The sequence below is a fragment of the Caretta caretta genome, chromosome 6 (assembly GCF_965140235.1).
Source record: "Caretta caretta isolate rCarCar2 chromosome 6, rCarCar1.hap1, whole genome shotgun sequence".
NCBI lineage: Eukaryota > Metazoa > Chordata > Testudines > Cheloniidae > Caretta > Caretta caretta.
The window spans coordinates 108,328,738-108,348,835 of NC_134211.1; the positions used below are offsets into that span (position 1 = coordinate 108,328,738).

At 42.7% G+C, this 20,098-nt stretch overlaps 1 protein-coding gene across 2 annotated transcripts; it reads right to left on the bottom strand.

Annotated features, from left to right (window-relative positions):
* Positions 1 to 4,983: 4,983 nt before the first annotated feature.
* On the bottom strand, positions 4,984 to 19,132 carry SLC25A29 (solute carrier family 25 member 29). 2 transcript variants are annotated; one of them, XM_048854673.2, is made up of 4 exons: positions 18,798 to 19,132; positions 14,300 to 14,343; positions 8,842 to 8,925; positions 4,984 to 7,361 (listed from the first exon to the last, which is right to left on the bottom strand). In XM_048854673.2, exons 1-4 carry the CDS (start codon positions 18,829 to 18,831, stop codon positions 6,618 to 6,620), a joined length of 906 nt encoding a protein of 301 aa, XP_048710630.1. In that variant the 5' UTR covers positions 18,832 to 19,132; the 3' UTR covers positions 4,984 to 6,617. The 2 variants fall into 2 exon arrangements, with proteins under 2 accessions (XP_048710630.1, XP_074985970.1); XM_075129869.1 differs by lacking the exons at positions 14,300 to 14,343; positions 18,798 to 19,132 and adding an exon at positions 11,896 to 14,294.
* Positions 19,133 to 20,098: the final 966 nt, after the last annotated feature.

Here is a 20,098-nt window from a genome sequence, read left to right on the forward strand (position 1 = left end):
CTGAGAGAACGTGGAGTCGGTCGATGCTACGCTCGGCTGATGCGGCAACTTATGGTGTTGGATGCCATCAGGTGGTTGAGGGACATCTACACAGAACACCTCACCGGACATTGGCAATATCCGGAGGAATGACCTGGAGTGCCGTAAATTCATTCACCTACATTTGGGTTGTTGCTGATTATGTACGATATGTATCTTTTGACTTTAAAAACAAACTTTTTATTTGTGGATAATATAAGCACTATACCCAGATGTGCAGACACTCTTTTCTCAACCTATGTATTATATAATTTTAACATTTGTTTTAATAAAATTTTTAAATCTGTTTCTAATTATAATTTTGCTTCTTTTTTCCAGGTGCTAAATTAGCGCCATGTTATCTACCAGCTTTCTGAGGACTGTTGGCCACAGTCCAAGACACTTAATGCTAGAGCAGTGCATGTTAGCAGACCACCAATTTTTTACCCTCTGGATTCCCAACAAAAGGCCCAAAAAACTCACCAGATAAACTTCAAAGTAAGTAACTTGTACATTGGTGAGATAGAACATGCTGCCAGGCTGCTGGAGTGGGAATGTTTGGTTGTAGCCATTTTACCAAGCTAACACATTTTAATTCAGACCAGAGCAATTTATGTAACCATCCAGGAGTCTGAGGCCTGGTTGTGAAACTGAAAAACTACTAGTTCCCTGTCAGAGCAAATAACCGAGCACCAATGAGATGCCATTAGCTGGCATTAATGTGTGCTACATCAGAGGCTGTGATATCTGGGTTCACTGAAAGGAATGCTCGAACATGGAAGCCAAACTACTCTACTCTATTTCCACAGACCTTTGATAGGCAACTTCGTGGTATTTGGCTTTCAGCAAGGGAATCAATGTGAAACTGGAAAAATTGTTGCTTTCCCATGCTGTTCTCCCTTTGAGTGTTAAATGGGTATTTAAGGATCGTCCTTGCTATGGTTTGTACCTAATATTTAAGGTTAAGATTTTGTCATGGTAATTTTTAGTAAAAATCACTGAGGTCATGGGCAATAAACACATTCACAAGAGCCCTAACTTATCCATGACTTTTAGGGAATGACACCTGGACCTCCATAGGGGTGGAGGATTGACAGCCCCAGCCTTACTGCCATAAAGGAGGAGGGGGCGGCACAATCCTGTTCCAGACCCACTGAAGCCACAGGGCTGAGGCACTGCCCCAGCTTGGGCTGCAGCAGCGGGGCACAGAGAGGGGTACATGGCCCAGAGGCTGCTGACAATTGAAGCCAAAGTCCCAGAGGTCCAGTAAAGAACTCAATCTCCACTTCTGGTCCCAAACTAGTTTGAAATAAGATGATTTTGCAATACTAGCTGACCAAACTTAACTGTGTGATATACTGATGTGAGGCTAGAATGGGAAACTTAAAACCCATCTACTCAGGGTTCATAACCCAGCCCTTGCATATGGCACCATACCACCATGGCAGTAAGTGCTGACCTATGCATGGTTATAAATAGTACATCGCCTCCTCTAAGTAATATGTTGAAAACCAGTCTTGAACTAGTTATACTATCAATCATTTTCACGAGAAAAGGAATCCTTGCCTGGTTCTACCCAGTCTGTTACCTTACTTGTATTAGGTGAACAACACTTTTGTATTAGGTACATACTACTTTTGTTGTTTTTCATGCATTTTCAACATGAGCTGTACAAAATAACTGTAAGAGTACAATCTTAAGGACAAGGAGGAGATGAGGATGGCTATAGAGTAGTAGTGAATCCATGATATTTTGATGAAAGATCTGATAAGTGAGTAGAATTCAGCCAGGACATTCCACAGCTGACCTCCAAATGCTTCATGAAATATAGTACTTTAGGGTTCCATCAGTATTTTATTTTAGACAGGGTGACTTGTCTCAAAGAACTGTTTATGTACAATTTCCAAATTAAACTAGTTTAAAAGACCTCATCTGTTAAGGTCTCTGGACAGACTGGTCTTTTTTTAGTCCCACCACCACTTTGGGTGATTGTCTCTTGCATTAACTGTAGGTACCTGTTGCTGTTGTATTCCATCAAAAACAATAGTAGTATCAAGGAACTGTTCTCTTGGGGGTTGGAGGAGAGGACTGGGAGTTGAGTCCTAGGTTTTATTTCTACCTCTGTTTGACTGCAGTGGGTCCTTGACACACAAGTGAAATGGGCTCTGCTTCTCCCCTTCCCACTGTAAAACAGGGATAATTACTTACCTATTGGCCAGGGGTAAGGAAGGAGGTCTGTTAGAGCACCTTAGAACAGCTTTCATCTAAGGCTACCAATCTACACAGCAGTATATTCCCTAAACCCAATTTGAGATTTTACTGGGATAGAGAAACTTTTGAAGTAGAAATTTGTTAGAAAGTACTGCCCCAACACTCATGTTCTCATCCACCTCTAAGAGCTGCCTTTACAAGGGTTAAGGATCTGACATTTGTATTCCCTTTAAATAAGGAGCATCCCAACAATAAGTCGTAAGACAAATGTGCCATTATATTTTGCTCAATAAGTAAAAATGGGAGTTGAGAGCACCCCATTATCTATAACAATGTTTGAGGGGGCCTGCTTGGCCTTTTTGATGTCCACTATTGGGTCTTGCTTACTTAAGAGTGTGTATCTGCCTTATGTTAAATGGGTGAAAGAAAGGAAATAATTCCAACAGTTGCATTCCCATGGAATGAGAGTATAGGGTTTCCTTTTAATTCAGTTTTGTATCCTAAACCAGTGCTTAAATTGTTCCCTTTCTTTCTAAAAAGGGGGTCAGTGAGGTGCTAATGCTACTTATCTCCTCTGTAAAGCACTTTGAGATCTACAGCTTAAACTCTATATAAAAAGGTAGGTGGTAGTATTTGCTTTAGTGGCCAAAACCTAAACTTATTTTAAATGGAAATTCTCTGTCCCCCCTCTCACCCATTTTGTTACACTAGGTTGCAAGGGAAAGCTAATAAAAATAGAAGAGAGAACTAGGGCCAGTGTTCAGCTACTAGGAACTGTTTATAGGGGAAAGATTAATTTACACACAATTCCAAGGACTCTTTGGGTTTCTTTTAAACAATTAGAGCAATGAGCTATATTCTGATGTAGACCTTGAATGGGCTTGCTGTTAACTGCTGGTGCATGTCTCCATCTCAGCTGGATGAAGGCACAGTATGCTATTGGTGAGATGTGTGCCCAATTATCTAATAATCCTGATTTACTGCTTGGTATGTGAACACCTGACAGGAAAATGAAATCATTTGTGACACAAATACCATGAATCCCCTTGAGAGGACTTAAGCTGTTGCCTAACTTGCTTTAATAGCACAATGTTTGTCAAATAGCTACCCTTGTGTGCAGTGTTGTTGTAGCCCTGATGGTCCTAGGATACTAGAGATAAAAGATATTACCTCATCCACCTGGTATTGAGCAAACTTTTGAACCTCCACAGAGCTGAAGAAAAGCAGCAAGGTTGAAAGCAGCACTCTCTCACCAACAGAAATTGGCACAATAAATGGTATTACCTCACCCACTCTGTCAATTAACTGGCATTCAAGATGGATTGGCAACTGGTTTCACTGGAGCAAGATGGCTGCCTTCACCACCACAGTAGTAGCAGTATTACACTTTTTTTTTTGGAATTCTATTTCAGTTTTTATTCCTAGAGGGCTTTGCAAGTGTGTGGTTTGAGCAGCGTGGTATGCTGTCCCTTCAAACCACCTCCCTCTTGCTTCTTCCCTGCTACTTCCAAGGTGCTACTGCTGTGATAACTAAAGCAATATGGCAGCCTGGACAATAGTTCAAAGATCATGGCTGGTTCCTAGAGCAGTAAAGGGAAAGGAGGAGCAGTTCTAGTCAAACTGGTTAGTAATGAAAAGGAACAGTTAGTCTTCCCTGTGGTTGGGGAGAGCCAACTACAGGTGAATTGTGCTAAGCCAAACATGACCCTCCCTTTGCCAAGCATCATGAAATATAAGGAAATGTGAACAGCCATGGAGATAACTCCATTGCTGGTAGGAATTATTAGATAACATACATCAGAAACCTGCTCATCTCAAGAGGATCTCTTATCCTGCAACATCATGCCCTTTTTCATTTCCATGAAGTGCAGCCTGTAGTCAGTCAGGTTTTTAGCCTGTAACCAGATCTATTTTTCCTTTAGGTGAATGTAAAGAAGCTGTGCTGAGGCATTTTAATTATAATACAATTAAGTGTTGGGAGGAATCCCAGTAACAGCATGTTCTAACTGTATATATCCCTTTTAAACAATTATTACTTCTGAAAAAGCAACATTACTGACTTCTCAGTGTGTTTCTTCCATGAGTTTGCTTCACTTTACTAGAAAAGCTTTCACGCCCCCAAAAAATGACTAGCCCTGCACATTTGCACATGAATCTGGAAATCAAACTTATTTCTGGCTCACGCATCAATACCCCTGATTGCACAATCAGAACTTAACTCTGTTCATCAGCAAGCCTGCATCGTTCTGGAGAATTAACACAGTTAACAAGACTAAGGAAATCAATAAAACACTGAAGAGTAGGCCCAGAGCTGTTGTGTAAGGAGGTACTGTGTACCCTGTCACACTTGCTAACTAGTCACCCTACAGATGAGTGAAAGAATTGGGGGGTAGGGGGGAAGAAGAGAGATGGTGTAGCTGGATCTAAGATAAAGCCCTTAATATCAGGGTCTCTCGTCACCCTACTCTTCTGGCCATAAAGAAAAAGCAGTTAGTAAGCAGCTTGAAACACACCTTAAAATGTTGCTGTTTTAAAGAGATCAGTTTAGCTCAGCTTTTACACTCATGCTGAAAACAGCAAAAGCTATGGCAATGGGCTATCAGTAGCATGTGTGGAAAATAGCTTCCTTCAGGCAGAAAAGTGCATCTTCTACTCCATTTGGAAGCTAGGTATATTAGACACATCAAAAGGGTGTTTAAATACAGAAGTTAATAGAGGTTCACTTCTATTTATAAAGAGAGCAGAGGACTGGTGTCAATTTAAAAAAAAAATTTATTCCCTAAGTTTATTACAGTAAATACAGAATACTGTACAAAGGTGTAAATTGTCTTTGCTCTGAATTACGCATATACAGCTTAGACATGTTTCACATGGTTTGAATCTCAGTGCAAGTAGGCACCAAAACATCCAACATACCTCCAAGGTATAAAGAGACATACCAGTTTTACAGGTTTCTCCAGCATATTTTGTTACAGTACAAAATGCTATAAACTGAAAGTTTCTTCTTAAAAAAATAGAAATACATATTGCACCTGTCCCAAGTAGAAGTGTAACATGTTCAACATCCACTGAGCAAGCTTGATGCTTTTAACATGCTTCCCCTCCATCTGTTTGTGCCAAGCAATCGTGGTTATTATCCAACATGAATAGTTTTGTTTAAAGCAATCCCCTTTTGGGCACACTGCTATAAATATAACACTTGGTGAATGTTACAAAAGGTTCTCCAGAACCCTTTTCAGTATGACTTTATTCCAATGTGCTGTAACCAAACACACAAAGTAAATCAGGACAGTGTAGTATAAGAACTTAATATAATACCATCAAACCCTAATCCCCTTTTAGGCATTTCAGCATAACACCCTTATCCATCACTGCATGGTGTGGAATGGAACCTCCACCTCTATGCCACTGTGTATTTTCACCACTATATATTTAAAAAAAAAAAGTGACTATATAAGTGATGACCCAACAGTTTAATACATGTAACAATTTGAGCAGTAAAAGAATAGACTTTGTATTACACATCACTGACTGCCATATCGCCTGTTCTGCGAATGGCCAGCAGTGGCATGTAATTACATAAACCTCTCCAGAAGAATGAAAGTTGCTTGCACTAAAGCTAGTTAACACATTCCATGCACACACAAAAATGAATAAAGTTGAAGGTAAAAGCAAATCATGCCATCAAGCTCACTTGCCTTGAGTCTCCTTAACTCTGCAATTTAAAGAAACAAATGTAGGTGGGATTCAAATGCTCCTTTTAAGTACAATGAAAAAAGAAATACATGTGTGTATAGAAGGAAGGAAGTGAGAAGTTATGGAACAGATCAAGTTTTAATAAACTAGGCTGGCTACTTAAATAACTAAACTGAAATTTACAAAAGCCAAGGGGAAGGAAAAAAAAAAAAAAGCCACAGCTAGCTGAAGGCTACTTCATGTCTTAAACATTTAAGCCTTATCTCTGTAACATCTCCAGCATAATAAACCATGACTTCTATGAAGGCTACAGGTGTCCCTGTCAAATAAAAAAAATGCTCTTTTGTATTCAAATATGATCGACTTGGTCATTCAAAACACGATTGGAAGAAAACTTGGTTTCTGGTACTATAAGATTCTCCAGACCATACATAGCGATATAGCAGCACTGTCTGTACAGTATGTTTCTAAAGTCAGATCCCTACATTGCCTGAATTAACACATTTTGATCATTATAAAGGCAATAAGCTGCTTACAGGAGTGATGAGATGAAATTCTAAGTAACAGCCTTTATACAGATAAAATTTATTTACACAATTTCTATAGATAAAATGTTTACAAAAATAAGCCAAGTAAAATTAACTCCAGAAAATAAACATGTAACAGACGTGTTAAATCACTGAACAATGATTTCACAAGCTTGAAGGCTGCTGGATTGCTGGACCTGCCTCACAGTCACGTAGATTCTCCTCTGACCTCATATACATAAGAAACACCGTGACAGTGGCAAAAGTAGCTGCATTGACAGGGAAAGCTCGGAGAAGTGTAGAAGTAAGACCTCTTGTAAACACCTTCCAACCTTCCTCATGGTAACTCTTTCTAACGCAGTCCAGAATTCCATTGTATTGAACAACTCCTCTGACTCCATCTGCCTGAAGCCGGGACTTGATCACATCCACAGGATAGGTAGACAGCCAGGATACAATTCCTGACATGCCTCCAGCCAACAGCAATTTGGGGATGATGTAACTGTCCTCCACTTCACAGCCTAGGTATCTGGTCAAAGAGTCGTATGTCAGGAAGTAAAAGCCAAAGCTCGGGGTCTCTCTTAGGAATGTGGACACCATGCCCCTGTTGATACCTCTCAAACCTTCCTTTTGGTAGATTTTAAGCAAGCAATCTAGAGAATTCTTGTAATTCTTTGACTTTAGATTGTATTCACCTGTTCCCTGAAGTTGCATTCTTGTCTTAGCTAACTCCATAGGGCAGCAGATCACACACTGAATGGCTCCTGCTGCCGAACCTGCAAGAAACTGGTTTAGAGGAGTGTCTTTTCCGAGAGCACGAATTGTGTTTCCCTGAACGCCAAACACAAGTGCGTTAATGAAGGTAAGTCCCATCATTGGTGACCCAATACCTTTATAAAGTCCAAATGCCTAGGAAATAAATTAAAAACAAAATGCTGTTTAAGAATAGCGTTAATGATTTTCTAAGAAAATAAGCTTCTCTTCAGCTCTTGTACAACTGTTGCTCTAACTCAGAGGTGGGCAAAGTACGGTCTGCGGGCCCTTGAGCTCCTGCCCAGCCCTTGAGCTCCTGGCTAGGGAGGCTAGCTCCCGGCCCCTCCCCTGCTGTCCCTCCTCCCCTGCAGTTATGCCACTGTGTAGGCAGCATGGCTGACTCCGCTGGGGCTGCGAGCTCCTGCTGCTCTGAGCTGCATGATAAGGGGGCAGGGGGTTGGATAAGGGGCGGGGGGGGGGGCAGTTAGATGGCGTGGAGGTTTGGGAGGGAGGGGGGGTTAGATAGGGGGTGGGGTCCCCAGGGGCCTGTCAGGGGTGTGGATAGGGGGCAGGGCAATCAGGGGACAGGGAGCAGAGGGGGTTGGATGGGTCGAGGGTTTTGAGGGGGGGTGGGGGCCAGGCTGTTTGGGGAGGCACAGCCTTCCCTACCCGGCCCTCCATACAGTTTCACACCCCGATGTGGCCCTCAGGGCAAAAAGCTTGCCCACCCCTGCTCTAACCTCTCAACAAGGTGGCTGGTGGCAGACAGAGAGCTTCCCTACGAAGTACAACATTTTCTGTTTGCATTAAGCAGTAATTTGATCAACAGCTAGAACTCCAAAAAGCATCTTTCAGCATAAGAACATGGTCAGTTAAATGTTTAAAGTTCTCGAATTTACTTAATGGTCGCACGTACAATTATGATAATCTCATCCGATTTCCTGTATTATACATACCACACATTTCACGCCACTATTTTTGTATCCAGCCCAATAACTTGTGGTTGAATTAGAGCATCTTGCAGAAAGACATCATGTCTTGTTTAAAGACTTTGAGTCAGTGGTGTCCAAATTTTTCCTGTCACGCTCCCCCCCCCTTACTAATAGTGGGCTCTGTCTACACCCACTCCATTAATGCAGCTGGCTCAGCAGAGGAGCTACATCTGGGGGCAGAGCAGAGCTGCTGTGCTGCCTCCACACCATACTGTGGGGACTGGCCCAGAGGCCACAACATGCCTCCCTGAAGTTTCTCCATGCCCCACTAGGGGCGCATGCCTTACAGTCTGGGGACCACTGCTCCTAGTGATGAGCCCTCCACAGGGATTTAAGATGTTCAATTGTTAATTTCCTTTTTTTAAAATTGTATCTTATTTCCAAAGCGTTAACTTTGTTGACTTCAATTTCCAAGCACTGGATCTTGTTTATGCATTCGACATCTGGATTACAAACCATTTCAGTGCTTTGACAACCAGGTTTGAAAAGTTTTGGTGCAAATTCTTAACCTGTCCTGATGTGAAACTCTCACATTTCATCTGGAGCTCAATTAAGATCAATGTAAAACACTATCATTTCATAGTTTTTCTAATCGCATTAAATACATTATTTATCCTTGTATAAAACAGCAATTAGCTACTTACTGATTCATGCTTTATGATAGACTGAAAGCAATGGTAGGTCCCACGGTAGAGAGGTTTCTCTACACTTTGTACTTGAAGACGCACCTACAAGAAGTTTAGTGAGAAGAAATTATTTGTATGGCAATATTGATGTAACTGGTACACTAGTGTTGGTACCTATATATGGAGGTACATTATAGTAATGTCTACACAAAGCGCACAGTAAAGATTCCAGAATGCCATAACGGCAATGTAAAATCGTTTTAAAGAGACGTTCAGAGTTGATTGCTTTTGAGATGATGATAAAACCTGGGGGGAAGCATTCATTAAACTAAGTCCTTTTTACAAAACAAATGGGAAATATTTAGCCAATTTGAAAGTGCAATACAGTGAAAAGTGGCTATAGGTTTAACCAACGCTAAAAACCAACGCTTTCTTAATCTAGATGTTAATGATTTGTCAACGCTTTGGGATGTAATGGAGAATTTTTATAACTGATCTACAAATTAGGCATGAAATGTGGCCAGTGACATACTAACAGTCCTCAAATGAACAATTTTAGAATGTCTGGATCAAGGTTTTCAAAAAGTGGCTAGTGTTTGTGGATGCCCAACTTAAGACACCTTAAGAAGGTCTGATTTTTCTCACAGGTGCTCAGCACTTTCTGAAAAATCAGGAACTGCTAAGGTGTCTCAAATTGGGCATACCCCCCCCCCCAAAAAAATCACAAGACTCTTTAAATCCTGGGCCTGCTTTTCTTTTTCTCCTCCTCTTTTTTCCATAAAGGCAGAATGCTAACTTAAGATTTCAATAAGCTTTATAAAGCATATTTCTAAGCTACAGTGCTCTAAGTGATCTTTATTTACTGATTTGTATATATATATTCCCTATGTAACATGCACTTTACCCTTAGTATATTTTTGGTCAGGAAGATGCCACCATAACTGTGTGTGGAGTCAGATGGGGTAGGGTGTTAGAGGAAGGCCCCATATTCTCATGTATTTATAGGCCACTCCTTTAAGGCTTAAATTATGGGTGGGGTGGGGGGGATCAAATGTGTCTCCTGCACTTTAAAAACATTTTTAAACTCAGATACACACATGTAAAAAGCCATATTCCAGTAACTAACATTGATTCTGGCTAGAATGATAAAGCTAGAACTTTGTCTTTGTTTATCAGAGTGCAGGGTTGTAAGCATTTTGGGGAGGGGATACCTATAAGCTATCCAATATGCTGCAATTTCAAAGCAAAACATGGTTTTTAAAAGAAGTTTTAATTCTAGATACTGTAGTTCGCCAATTTGCATGATGGATTATTGACCCCCATAACTGTTCTCCCTATCTGCTTAAAGCTCCCACTGGTGTCAATGGAAGACCCATGCATACAGCAACAGCAGAATATCTATGATAGTGAAGGCAACATACAGGTCAGGAAAGGATATTGGCCTTGTTAGTTTTTTGTTCAAGTTTCATATTTAGTTTTCACTTTTAAAGAGACAGTAAAATTTACTTTCAAAAGTTAAATATTAGTATTTTCCTCAAAGTAAATACTAGACGATGTAATATGCAAACTAAACGTCAAGGGTCACTTTTTAAAAACAAAAGATGGTTTGAACTATCTAAGCACAAGAATACCCTTTTTTGCCTGCCTTATGGCAAGACAACTCACTCCAGGGAAGAAACCGTTAAAATACTGCAGTACAGAGTGAGATATTGAACCAGTTACAAACCACCCTCAACTAAGTTTACAATGTGATTTAAAGAGATCATAGCCTCTTAATTTCCTACAGATTACTGAATAGGTGATAGTGTGGTGTAAAGGATTTATCAGCCTGAGTTTGGGATTGTTAAAAGTAGCAGAGCTGTTAAGTGAGCTATGAAGCTCATTGCAAGCAGTGCCAATAAATTGTATACTTCACTATCATGAATAAGAGAGCAATCGGTTTAATTTTATTGGTTCTATTTTTCATATCCCCGGCTGTAAAGCCAAGTTGCCTTGTTTACAATGAGTCCCAACTGTATAGGCCTTGGAAGTAAAGAAAATAACTTAAGTTTATTTTAACTTAAGACCTTTCATTGCCCAATAACTTTTTTGTACGTAAGTGTTTGCAGATAAAAGCTACCAAAAGCATGCTCTGTATCCAAGTTGGAACCCTTGGTATAAAGCTTCAGTTTCTAGCCCTAACTGTGAAATATTGGATCTTGAACCGATCACTGGACAGGACTGAATACTACCTCTCAAACCTTAGGCCAGTATAATTGGGCCTAAAAACACCAAATCTAGAGGTGAAGGGAGGGATTTTGTTTGTTTTTTAAATGGCAGCCTTTTAAAGACACTTCAATTGTTAATGTCAGAACTAGTCAGGGCAGAGATGTGTTAACTGGCATAGTGGAGGTAAATGCTTGATAAACTGCATTTATCTATGGCTCACTGCCACATTTTAATATTTTGAGCAGAAAATAAAGTTTGATGCTTTTATGCTATGTAATTTGGCTTAAAAAAGTCTGTGCAGAGGTGGATTTTATTACAAAATTATACTGTGTCATTGATCTGCTGATAAATTCTTCTCCTCCTCCTTCCTGTATCTGACAGTTCATGGTGATTTAAACAGGCTGGCCCAAAAGTAACTTCATTTCACAATTTCAAGTTACTGAAAATTTGTTTTAAGATACCAAAGAGTGAGCAGCAAAAAAAAAAGCGTGCAAATATTTCGTATGTACAAGTTTGGTGCATTTTAGATACGTCTAAGCTAAACATATGCCCTCCAAATTTAAGAAGCAGATGAAACAGATCAATTGAAAGTGTGCCCAAGATCCAGTTTCACAACCACTTTGTGCACAACCTTAAGCACCTGGTGAGAAATGCACACCAGAAAGAGTTTCAGAAGAAAACAAAAAAGACTTAAATGTTCCCATTAAAAAGGGATTCTCATACCCCACTCCCTCCAATTCAGAACACTAGTAATGGGACACATCAGTTTAAAAACTATATAAGGTTGTCTGTTTGAACTAATCATACATTTTGGAATAAATTAAGACTGAGAGAAACAGAAGTGTTCACCTGGTCTATACTTACTAGGTAACTCTCCAGTGATGAGGCTTATCTGTCATCTACAACAAAGTAACACTTTTGCTGTTAATGAAGACAGCCCCTAGCTCAGAAAGTAAAGGCAGTTAAAAGCAACAAAGCAATTTTACATATTACATCAACAAACCAGGGAAAGGGAGTTTGCCACTTTTGAGATTAGACTCAAAATCAGTTTGATTTGTTTTAGCATGATTTAGAAATTAATTCTTTATCCTATGTGTTTCCACCATCCCCTCCCCCGCCATCCCACCTTCCCTCTCCCCCATGTTTTTGCCCTTATGAAGCATGATCACTGGCAAAAAGGTTGAAAAGTTGAGAAGGAAGCAGAATTCTGGCTCTACTGGTGCAGCTTCCTCATTTTGAAGCTACTGTATTAACACTTTAGTATAGTTAAAAATAAAATAAATAAATAAATAAAGGCAATCCAATTAATCATCTAATCCTCATCAGTCCTGTAGAGTTAATCTCAGAACACACAAAAGACAGCATTTTATAAACAGTTCTCTCTTTTTAAAGATTGGTTACAAATTCTTAGTTTTCCCCACACTTTACTAGTGTTTACACTGGCTGATTATACAAATACTGGTTATATTGTATTCTCCAGCATGGAAAAGATAGCCTTCCCTATTTCCTTCTACCACTAAGAAAATAAATTACCCTGGATTTAATAAAGCAACAACTATTAAAACAATTACAGAAATTGACAATACTCCATTGAACTGTCATGCCAGTTAGTCTACGGCCAATCCAGCTCTCACTGTGCATTAAATAATGCTTAATTTAAAAAAATTACAATATTCAACACTAGAGCATCAATCCTTCAGACTTAAGCACTTGCTTAAGTCAGTGGAACTACTGAGAGGATATAAAAATTAAGCATCTCCCAAAACCTGAAGTTAAGCATGTATTTTAGTAGTTCCACTTTTGTCAATTAAACTAGACACAAGCCATAAATTTAAGCATGTGATTAAATCTGTGTAGGTGTGGGGCTGTAGTACTTTTCCTCTGGCACCAACTCTAAAAATAGTTGCAAATCCAAGTAATACAATCAATGAGAATGTGTTTAGTGAAATTCAGCTGAATCTCTTTAATAGCGAAGGTTAACATATCCTGAAGTATTTAACTTTATATTAGAACAGCTTGCATTGGATTTATAGGAACTTATTACCCAGTAATATGAGAGCTTTTCAATAATAAATAACCATGTGGCTAAAATAGGGTGATGCACACCCTTAATAGCAGTCAGATATTTCCCTTATTTATTGCATTTAGATATCCAGCTTTGTCCTGAACTTAAAAAGTATAATGTTAGATGGCATGCTCTGTAGAGGAGAAAGTTATCAAGTACAGTATGTTAATTTAGTTCTGGGTACATCTTCTATTGGGAGACTATATTCTGCCTTTACAGATGACTAGACAGAGTAAAGCTCTCAAAGTGCCTATATCCCATTTTGAAAAGTGACTTAGACACTTAGGGCAGGTCTTCACTACCTGCCAAATTGGCGGCTAGTGATCGATCCCCGAACACGCTCCCCATCGACTCCCGAACTCCAGCTCGCAAGAGGCGGCAGTGGAGTCGACAGGGGAGTGGCAGTGGTGGAGTCGCCACCGTCCTCACGGCCAGGTAAGCTGACCTAAGATACGCCGACTTCAGCTACGCTATTCACATAACTGACGTCGAATCTCCCCCCCCCACCCCTCAAGTGTAGACCAGGGCTAAGCCTCGTTGACTTTTCAAGAGACATAGCCAATTCTGAAAATACTACCCTTTTATCTAATATGTCTTCTATCTCAGCCTATCTGCATACAATACATACAGCTGATAATCATTAGTGTCTCAAAGGAAAATCAATTCTGGCTAGGAAAGGTAAAAGGATTCCTTGAAGAGGAAGAAAGAAAAAAGCCCAAAACAATGTGTCAAATTGTGAAACTGCTGCTTCATGCAGTTAATTGATTTTGTTCACTAATGATAGGACTATTGGCCAATATAACAAACAAATGAATGCTTTCAGTGAATAGGAAAGCTTTTTTTTTTTTTAAATGAAAAATTCCAGCCCATAACAAAATAAGTTTAAATTACGAGAGAGGGTACAGGCAGTTTTAGATGTCAGTGATAAACAGCTGCAGGGAAGCAAGCCTGGATCTAAATTCTTAAGTTTAAACCCTGTCCTGTTTCTGGTTTTAATCTTACATTGAAATGATTTTCATTTGCTTTAAAGCTCTGGGACTTCAGCAAGTCTAGAAGAATACTTGAAAAGGATTATTTCAAGATTTGGACCATCAGGCTTACGCTTCTGAAATGCTGGTGTTTGCATTTTTTCCCTTGTAAATACTTTTGCACTACTTTCTGCCTGGAGTGTGCAGAAGTTAAACCTGTTTAAAATCAACCCACCTTAACAGTGTCAAATGGATGTCCTACTAGCACCCCAGCAGCACCTGCAACAAGATAAATGGCAGTTTTATGGTTGTACAAGCTAGTATTTTTTCCCCTTACAGCAATCCAACGCTACAGCAGATAACTCTAGGTATAACTTTAGGTGCACTTTGTTACAGGCAAGCCACACATGGAACAAATTACCAGGGGAAGCAGTGGATTATCCATCTCTTGATGTTTTCAAATTAAGACTAGATAGCTTTCTGGAAAATATGCTTTAGTCAAACAAGTCACTGGACTAAAGAAAGGGTGAAATTCTGTGGTGTGCTACTCAGTAGGTCTGGTTATTTTATCTAATGATCCCTTCTGGTCTTAAAATCTACAGTCAGTCATCCCCAGCAGGCAAATATTGTGGTACCACAGGCATGTCCATGTAGAAGTGATTGTCTTGAAGTGGAAGGGACTGTCAGGTATATATGATCTTTACTGGGTAGGAGCAAAACTGAAACAAACATTCTTGTAAGAACAGGCTGACATCAGTCTTTCCAGATGTGGTGGAAAATAGTGCTGCAACACAGTACTCCTGATAGAATTTGCTTGAGTCCTAACTGAATGAAGTGAAGAGATCTCACTACAGTGTGATTAGGCCTGGGCATAAGGTTCCTTGCCTACTATTTTGAAGCACGTAAAGTATTTTTTTCATACTTCATCACCAGAAACAACTCAGCGACAAAGTTCTTTAAAAATGATTGATGGCTTTACCCTTACTCATCTAGTTACCATTAGACATTAAGGGCTTGCCTACGCGTCAAATGCTCCTGCAGAGCAGGCATGGTGATAGTGAGTGTTGCCATGCCTAACCCGCAGGTACCTAGAAAGTCACTGGGATTCACAAAGCCTGAGCTTGGTGCCTAGGCTTCCTATGCAATGAATGGGGAGAGACAGGCGCCTAAGAATAGGAGTCACAAAAACCCAGCATACTAGGTGGCTCTTCACTTAACCTAGCCAAGGGCCAATCCGAAGCCAAGTGCCCTGTGATAAGCTCTGCCCCTTTCTTGGAGATAAGGGCCCAACTCTAGGCTGCAGTAAGACACCTCCCTTTGTTTGGGATTCTCAGCTGCCCTCTCTTGGTGTTAGGTGCCTATGCTGTTTTAGTAAGAAGCAAGGAGAGAGAACTTCCCTCATTACCTTAGCCACTGGGCTAAAAGTTCTCACCTGGAATGTGGGAGACCCCTGGTTCAAGTCCCCCTCCATCTGAGGGGGAAAAAAGAATTGAGAGATCTGCTACCTCTCAGGTGAGTGCCCTAACCACTGGGTTACAGGACAGTCTGATGTGGGGCTACCTCTCACCTGTGGTAAGATATTCCATTGTGGATAAATATGAAAGAATCACTGGGTGAGAGAGAGAAAATATATGACTCTGTGGCCTTATTGGCAAAACCTGGGACGTGGGACCCTCACAATCCAGTCCCAAGCACTGATGAGTCTTTCAGTAGTTATCTACAGTGGAATAGCTTCACCAGAAGAGATGGAGGAAGCCCCACATCAGAATATACCCTAGGTCACTGACTAGAGCACTCACCGGAGAGGAGGGCAGATCCCTGTTCAAATACTTTCTCTAAGTGAAGGGGGACTTGACCTAGGGGTATCCCACAGCCCAGGTGGGTACCTAACCACTGGCCTAAAAAACCCTTGCTGTTTTGTGTAAGCTCCCCTATAGCGGCCGGACCTGGTAGACAAGGTCTGGGCATGCTTTACCAAATTAGGTCAGTGGCAATGTAGGATAGGAACATCTGCTGCTGGTCATAGCATTGCACTGAGGCTTAGGTGTCCAGGTGCCTTGGTGCAGCAAGCAAACACAAAGGCAAAAACATAGGCACCTAGAGAACTTTTACTGCAAAAGCTTAGGTGCTGACTCAGGGTGGATTTGATTTAAATCAAACTGAAAATTCAATTTAATCATGGATTTCTACATAAAAGTGCATTCTTGTCAATTGTTATACATATTCTTCACAACTCAGAGACAGAGGAGACCCAAACTGGGTCTCTTTTAAGCCCTGCTACCATTTTGGTTTTCCCTTCTAGTGAGAGAATCGTATGGTAGATCTCAAATAAATGAAGGCTACACTCAGAAAGACCTCAAGATTTCTGGAATATTCTGCTCAAACAGGTTTCAGAGTAACAGCCGTGTTAGTCTGTATTCGCAAAAAGAAAAGGAGTAGTTGTGGCACCTTAGAGACTAACCAATTTATTTGAGCATAAGCTTTCGTGAGCTACAGCTTATGCTCAAATAAACTGGTTAGTCTCTAAGGTGCCACAAGTACTCCTTTTCTGTCTGCTCAAACAGTTTCACTTTTGTTTCTACTGCCTACCCCTCCCATCTCACGTTTATCTCCAGACTTCTTCTCCTTGTCCAGATCTATTCCGCCTCCAACAATCTTCTATTCATTGAACTTTTTGAAACTTTTCACTTTTAGAGAGAGGTAAGGGACTGACTCTGTGTACACAAATTTGCAGAGGGACAATAGGGTTGAGGTCTGTTATTTCTCACCTCTATATATTTAAAATAATTTTTGCTGTTAACAAGCATGTTATCTCTGGAGACACAAATCCAGAGTCTGAGAACTGCAAAACTAAGCATCTCAGATAGTATCTTCTAGACTTAGCACTGAATCCCAGTGGGTAGATAGAAAGATTAACATAAATAATCTATACAGAAACCCCTGGAACCCCCTAAGATTGGGTCCCTAATCCATGAACTATTGGAATTCATTTTCAAAAAATTTCTTAAACATTACATGAAGATATTGTCTCATAGAATCAGAATTTATAATCCCCATTCTATGATGAGATATCTTTGAGTTATAATGGATCTTAATTAAAACCATCTCTAGATAGGTTTTTTCCTCAAAAGGCATTTTATCAAAAATTCAATTCAATAAAATAAAAAAACAAAACCACATTTTTTTTAATAATTGATTTTTCTCCACCCTGAGTGCTGAGTAATTGTAGGCTGCTACAGGGTTAGGGGCCAGCTGAGCAGGCATTTTGTGAATCCCACTGGAGCCTTGTTGTGGGTTAGGTGTTTAAGTCCTTTTGTGAATCTAACCCTAAGTATTTAAATCCTGTATAAAATTCTGATGTATAAAATAGGAGGTATGGTGCTAAATATCTAGCACATCCCCTACCGCATGACTATATACTTCATTTACAGAGCAGTGGATTCCAATAGTGTTTTCCCCTCCCATCTCTATGTTCTATGTAAAGGTTTTACTACCCTCAGTCAGCTAACCATTAAACATCCCTTCCAAGGGAGAAAGCTAAAGGTTACACTTGCACTGTTTTATTCAAACAGATGGCACATTGATCCTTAGTCGTTAACTTGTTAATGAAAAAGCCTCTATTCTTTCTTGCAGAGATAAGATCTCTTGCTCTCTGGAGTTCACAGCTATAGCCAGAGGCAGGCAAGCAACTCCATGCACAGATGTTAGGGGCTGCGCACAACTGTGAAGAAACATAAGTACAGATTGCCAAGCGGGTGCCATACCCTGCCATATCCTACCCCCTTGCAGGGCCTCCCCCTTTCATCCTCTCCTGGGGAAGTACTTAAGGTTAAGAAAGCATCTAATGCCACATCTAGGCACGTTTCCCATCAATGTGATGTAGCAGGAATGAGAGCTCCCTTTGTGTGCTTTGTACATGTGGTCAGGCAGTGGAAGAGCTACACGGGGTGTGTATCGCGCACAAGGAACACCTGCAGATTCAGCACAGGGGTTTGCACGTTGTGGGGTGGCTGGGAGGGAGGGGGGAGTGGTGGCGGCCGTTCTGGGGGGGAAGGGAGGTGAGGGGACTCCTAGGACGTGCGCCAGAAGTGGTGACCGGGTTGGGGAGCAGCTCTGGAGAAGAGTGTGATGCTCAGTCCGCGGGGAGGGGACAGAAGTGCAGCTCATTGTTCGAGCTCCCCCCTTTGATCTTGGCGGCCCCTGGACGGAGCAGAACTCCCGTTTCCGCGAAGAAACCTGACTCCTGGGCGCTGACTCACAACCCTGCTCCTGCTCCAGCTCCGCGCACGCTCCAGCCTGCAACCGCGGGCAGAGACAATGGCCCAGCCCGGCCCCTACCAAAGAGCCGGAGCCATTCAGGGCGCGCGGAGCCAGCGGAGGCGTGAAGCTCCCGGCGCTGGCAGAGCGAAGCTGCCACGCCAGCAGCCTGCAGAGCGGGGGAAGGACCCGCCAGCGCTTGGAATCCTTCTCCCCGGCCGGCGCGGGGAGAGCCTGATCCACCCCCGCCTCCTGTGCGCCCCCCCGCCCATGCCCACCCACTGCTCTGCGCCCCGGCACCGGGCACGCTGCCCCAGCGCGTGGTCCCTTCGCTGTGCGCCCCCGGCAGGGATCAGGCCCTAGCGCCCCTGGCTCGGTTCCTGCCCCTCGCTGCTGGCAGCCGCTTATGTAACCGGATCACTGCAGCAATCCGCGCGCGGAGCCCCAGCGCCTGGGGAGCCTCGCTCCTCTCTTACCGCCAACGCATCCCGCTAGGAAATCCAGCGCCATCCTGCTCTCCGCGGCCCCCCTGCTGCAGGCCCGGTGCGTGCGGCTGCCGCTCCCCCCTCGCTGCACGGGGCACCACAGCTGCCGCTCCGGCGGCTTCCTCGGGCCTCCCGAGTCCCTCGGGGTTGCAGGGGCTGGATGTGGGGGTCGGCGGCTCGAGATCAGGGACTCGCGAGGCCTCCCCCGGGCAGCGCTAGCAGCAGCGAGCGGCCCCCCGGCGCACGTTCCAGCCCTGCGCAGCGCAACCTCCACCCCAGCGCCGCTCTCGCCCTTTCTATTTCTGACGCCGCTGCTGCGAGGAGGGGGGAGACAGAGCCTTATGGGGAAGCGGAAGCCTCCAATCAGCGGCAGCGGGCGAGACAACACCCCTCCGGCCGAGCCCTCCGCCTGGCTGCCGATTGGCGGCTCCTCGGGGGTGGCTGATGCCTTGGGGAGGAGGGTGGAAGTGGCGGAGACAAAGAAGCCGAGAGGCTGGAGGGTGCTTTGTGTTCTCTCCTCTCCGGGCTGGGGCCCGGCGTTCAGCCTTGGGGCAGTGCCTCTCGCTGCCGTGCAAGATGCCAGCCGGGGCGGGCGGACAAAGGGCTTTTTTCAGGCTGGCCGTTCTTATACTTGTGCAGCAACTGCTCCGCCTTCGCCCCGCCTGCCCTTGAGTCGGCCAAGGCCGCGGTTCTCGAGCCTTATGCAGTCTGCTGATGACCGCCCCGAATTGCGCGGGGGTATTAGACAACCTACGGGCTGGTAAAAAGAAAAGGAGTACTTGTGGCACCTTAGAGACTAACCAATTTATTTGAGCATGAGCTTTCGTGAGCTACAGCTCACTTCATCAGATGTTTACCGTGGAAACTGCAGCAGACTTTATATACACACAGAGAATATGAAACAATACCTCCTCCCACCCCACTGTCCTGCTGGTAATAGCTTATCTAAAGTGATCAACAGGTGGGTCATTTCCAGCACAAATCCAGGTTTTCTCACCCTCCACCCCCCACACAAATTCACTCTCCTGCTGGTGCTAGCCCATCCAAAGTGACAACTCTTTGCATAATCAAGTCGGGCTATTTCCTGCATAGATCAAGGTTTTCTCACATCCCCCCCACCCCCATACACACACAAACTCACTCTCCTGCTGGTAATAGCTCATCTAAACTGACCACTCTCCAAGTTTAAATCCAAGTTAAACCAGAACATCTGGAGGGGGGGGGGGGTAGGAAAAAACAAGAAGAAACAGGCTACCTTGCATAATGACTTAGCCACTCCCAGTCTCTATTTA

What these genes read in the sequence shown, in the direction of transcription:
- SLC25A29 (XM_048854673.2), bottom strand. Translation starts at nt 18,831, where the DNA reads ATGGCGCTGGATTTCCTAGCGGGATGCGTTGGCG. An exon ending in ATCCATTTGACACTGTTAAG is followed by an intron (nt 8,926 to 14,299) that starts GTGGGTTGATTT and finishes AACTTCTTGTAG; the next exon opens with GTGCGTCTTCAAGTACAAAG. An exon ending in CTATCATAAAGCATGAATCA is followed by an intron (nt 7,362 to 8,841) that starts GTAAGTAGCTAA and finishes TTTATTTCCTAG; the next exon opens with GCATTTGGACTTTATAAAGG.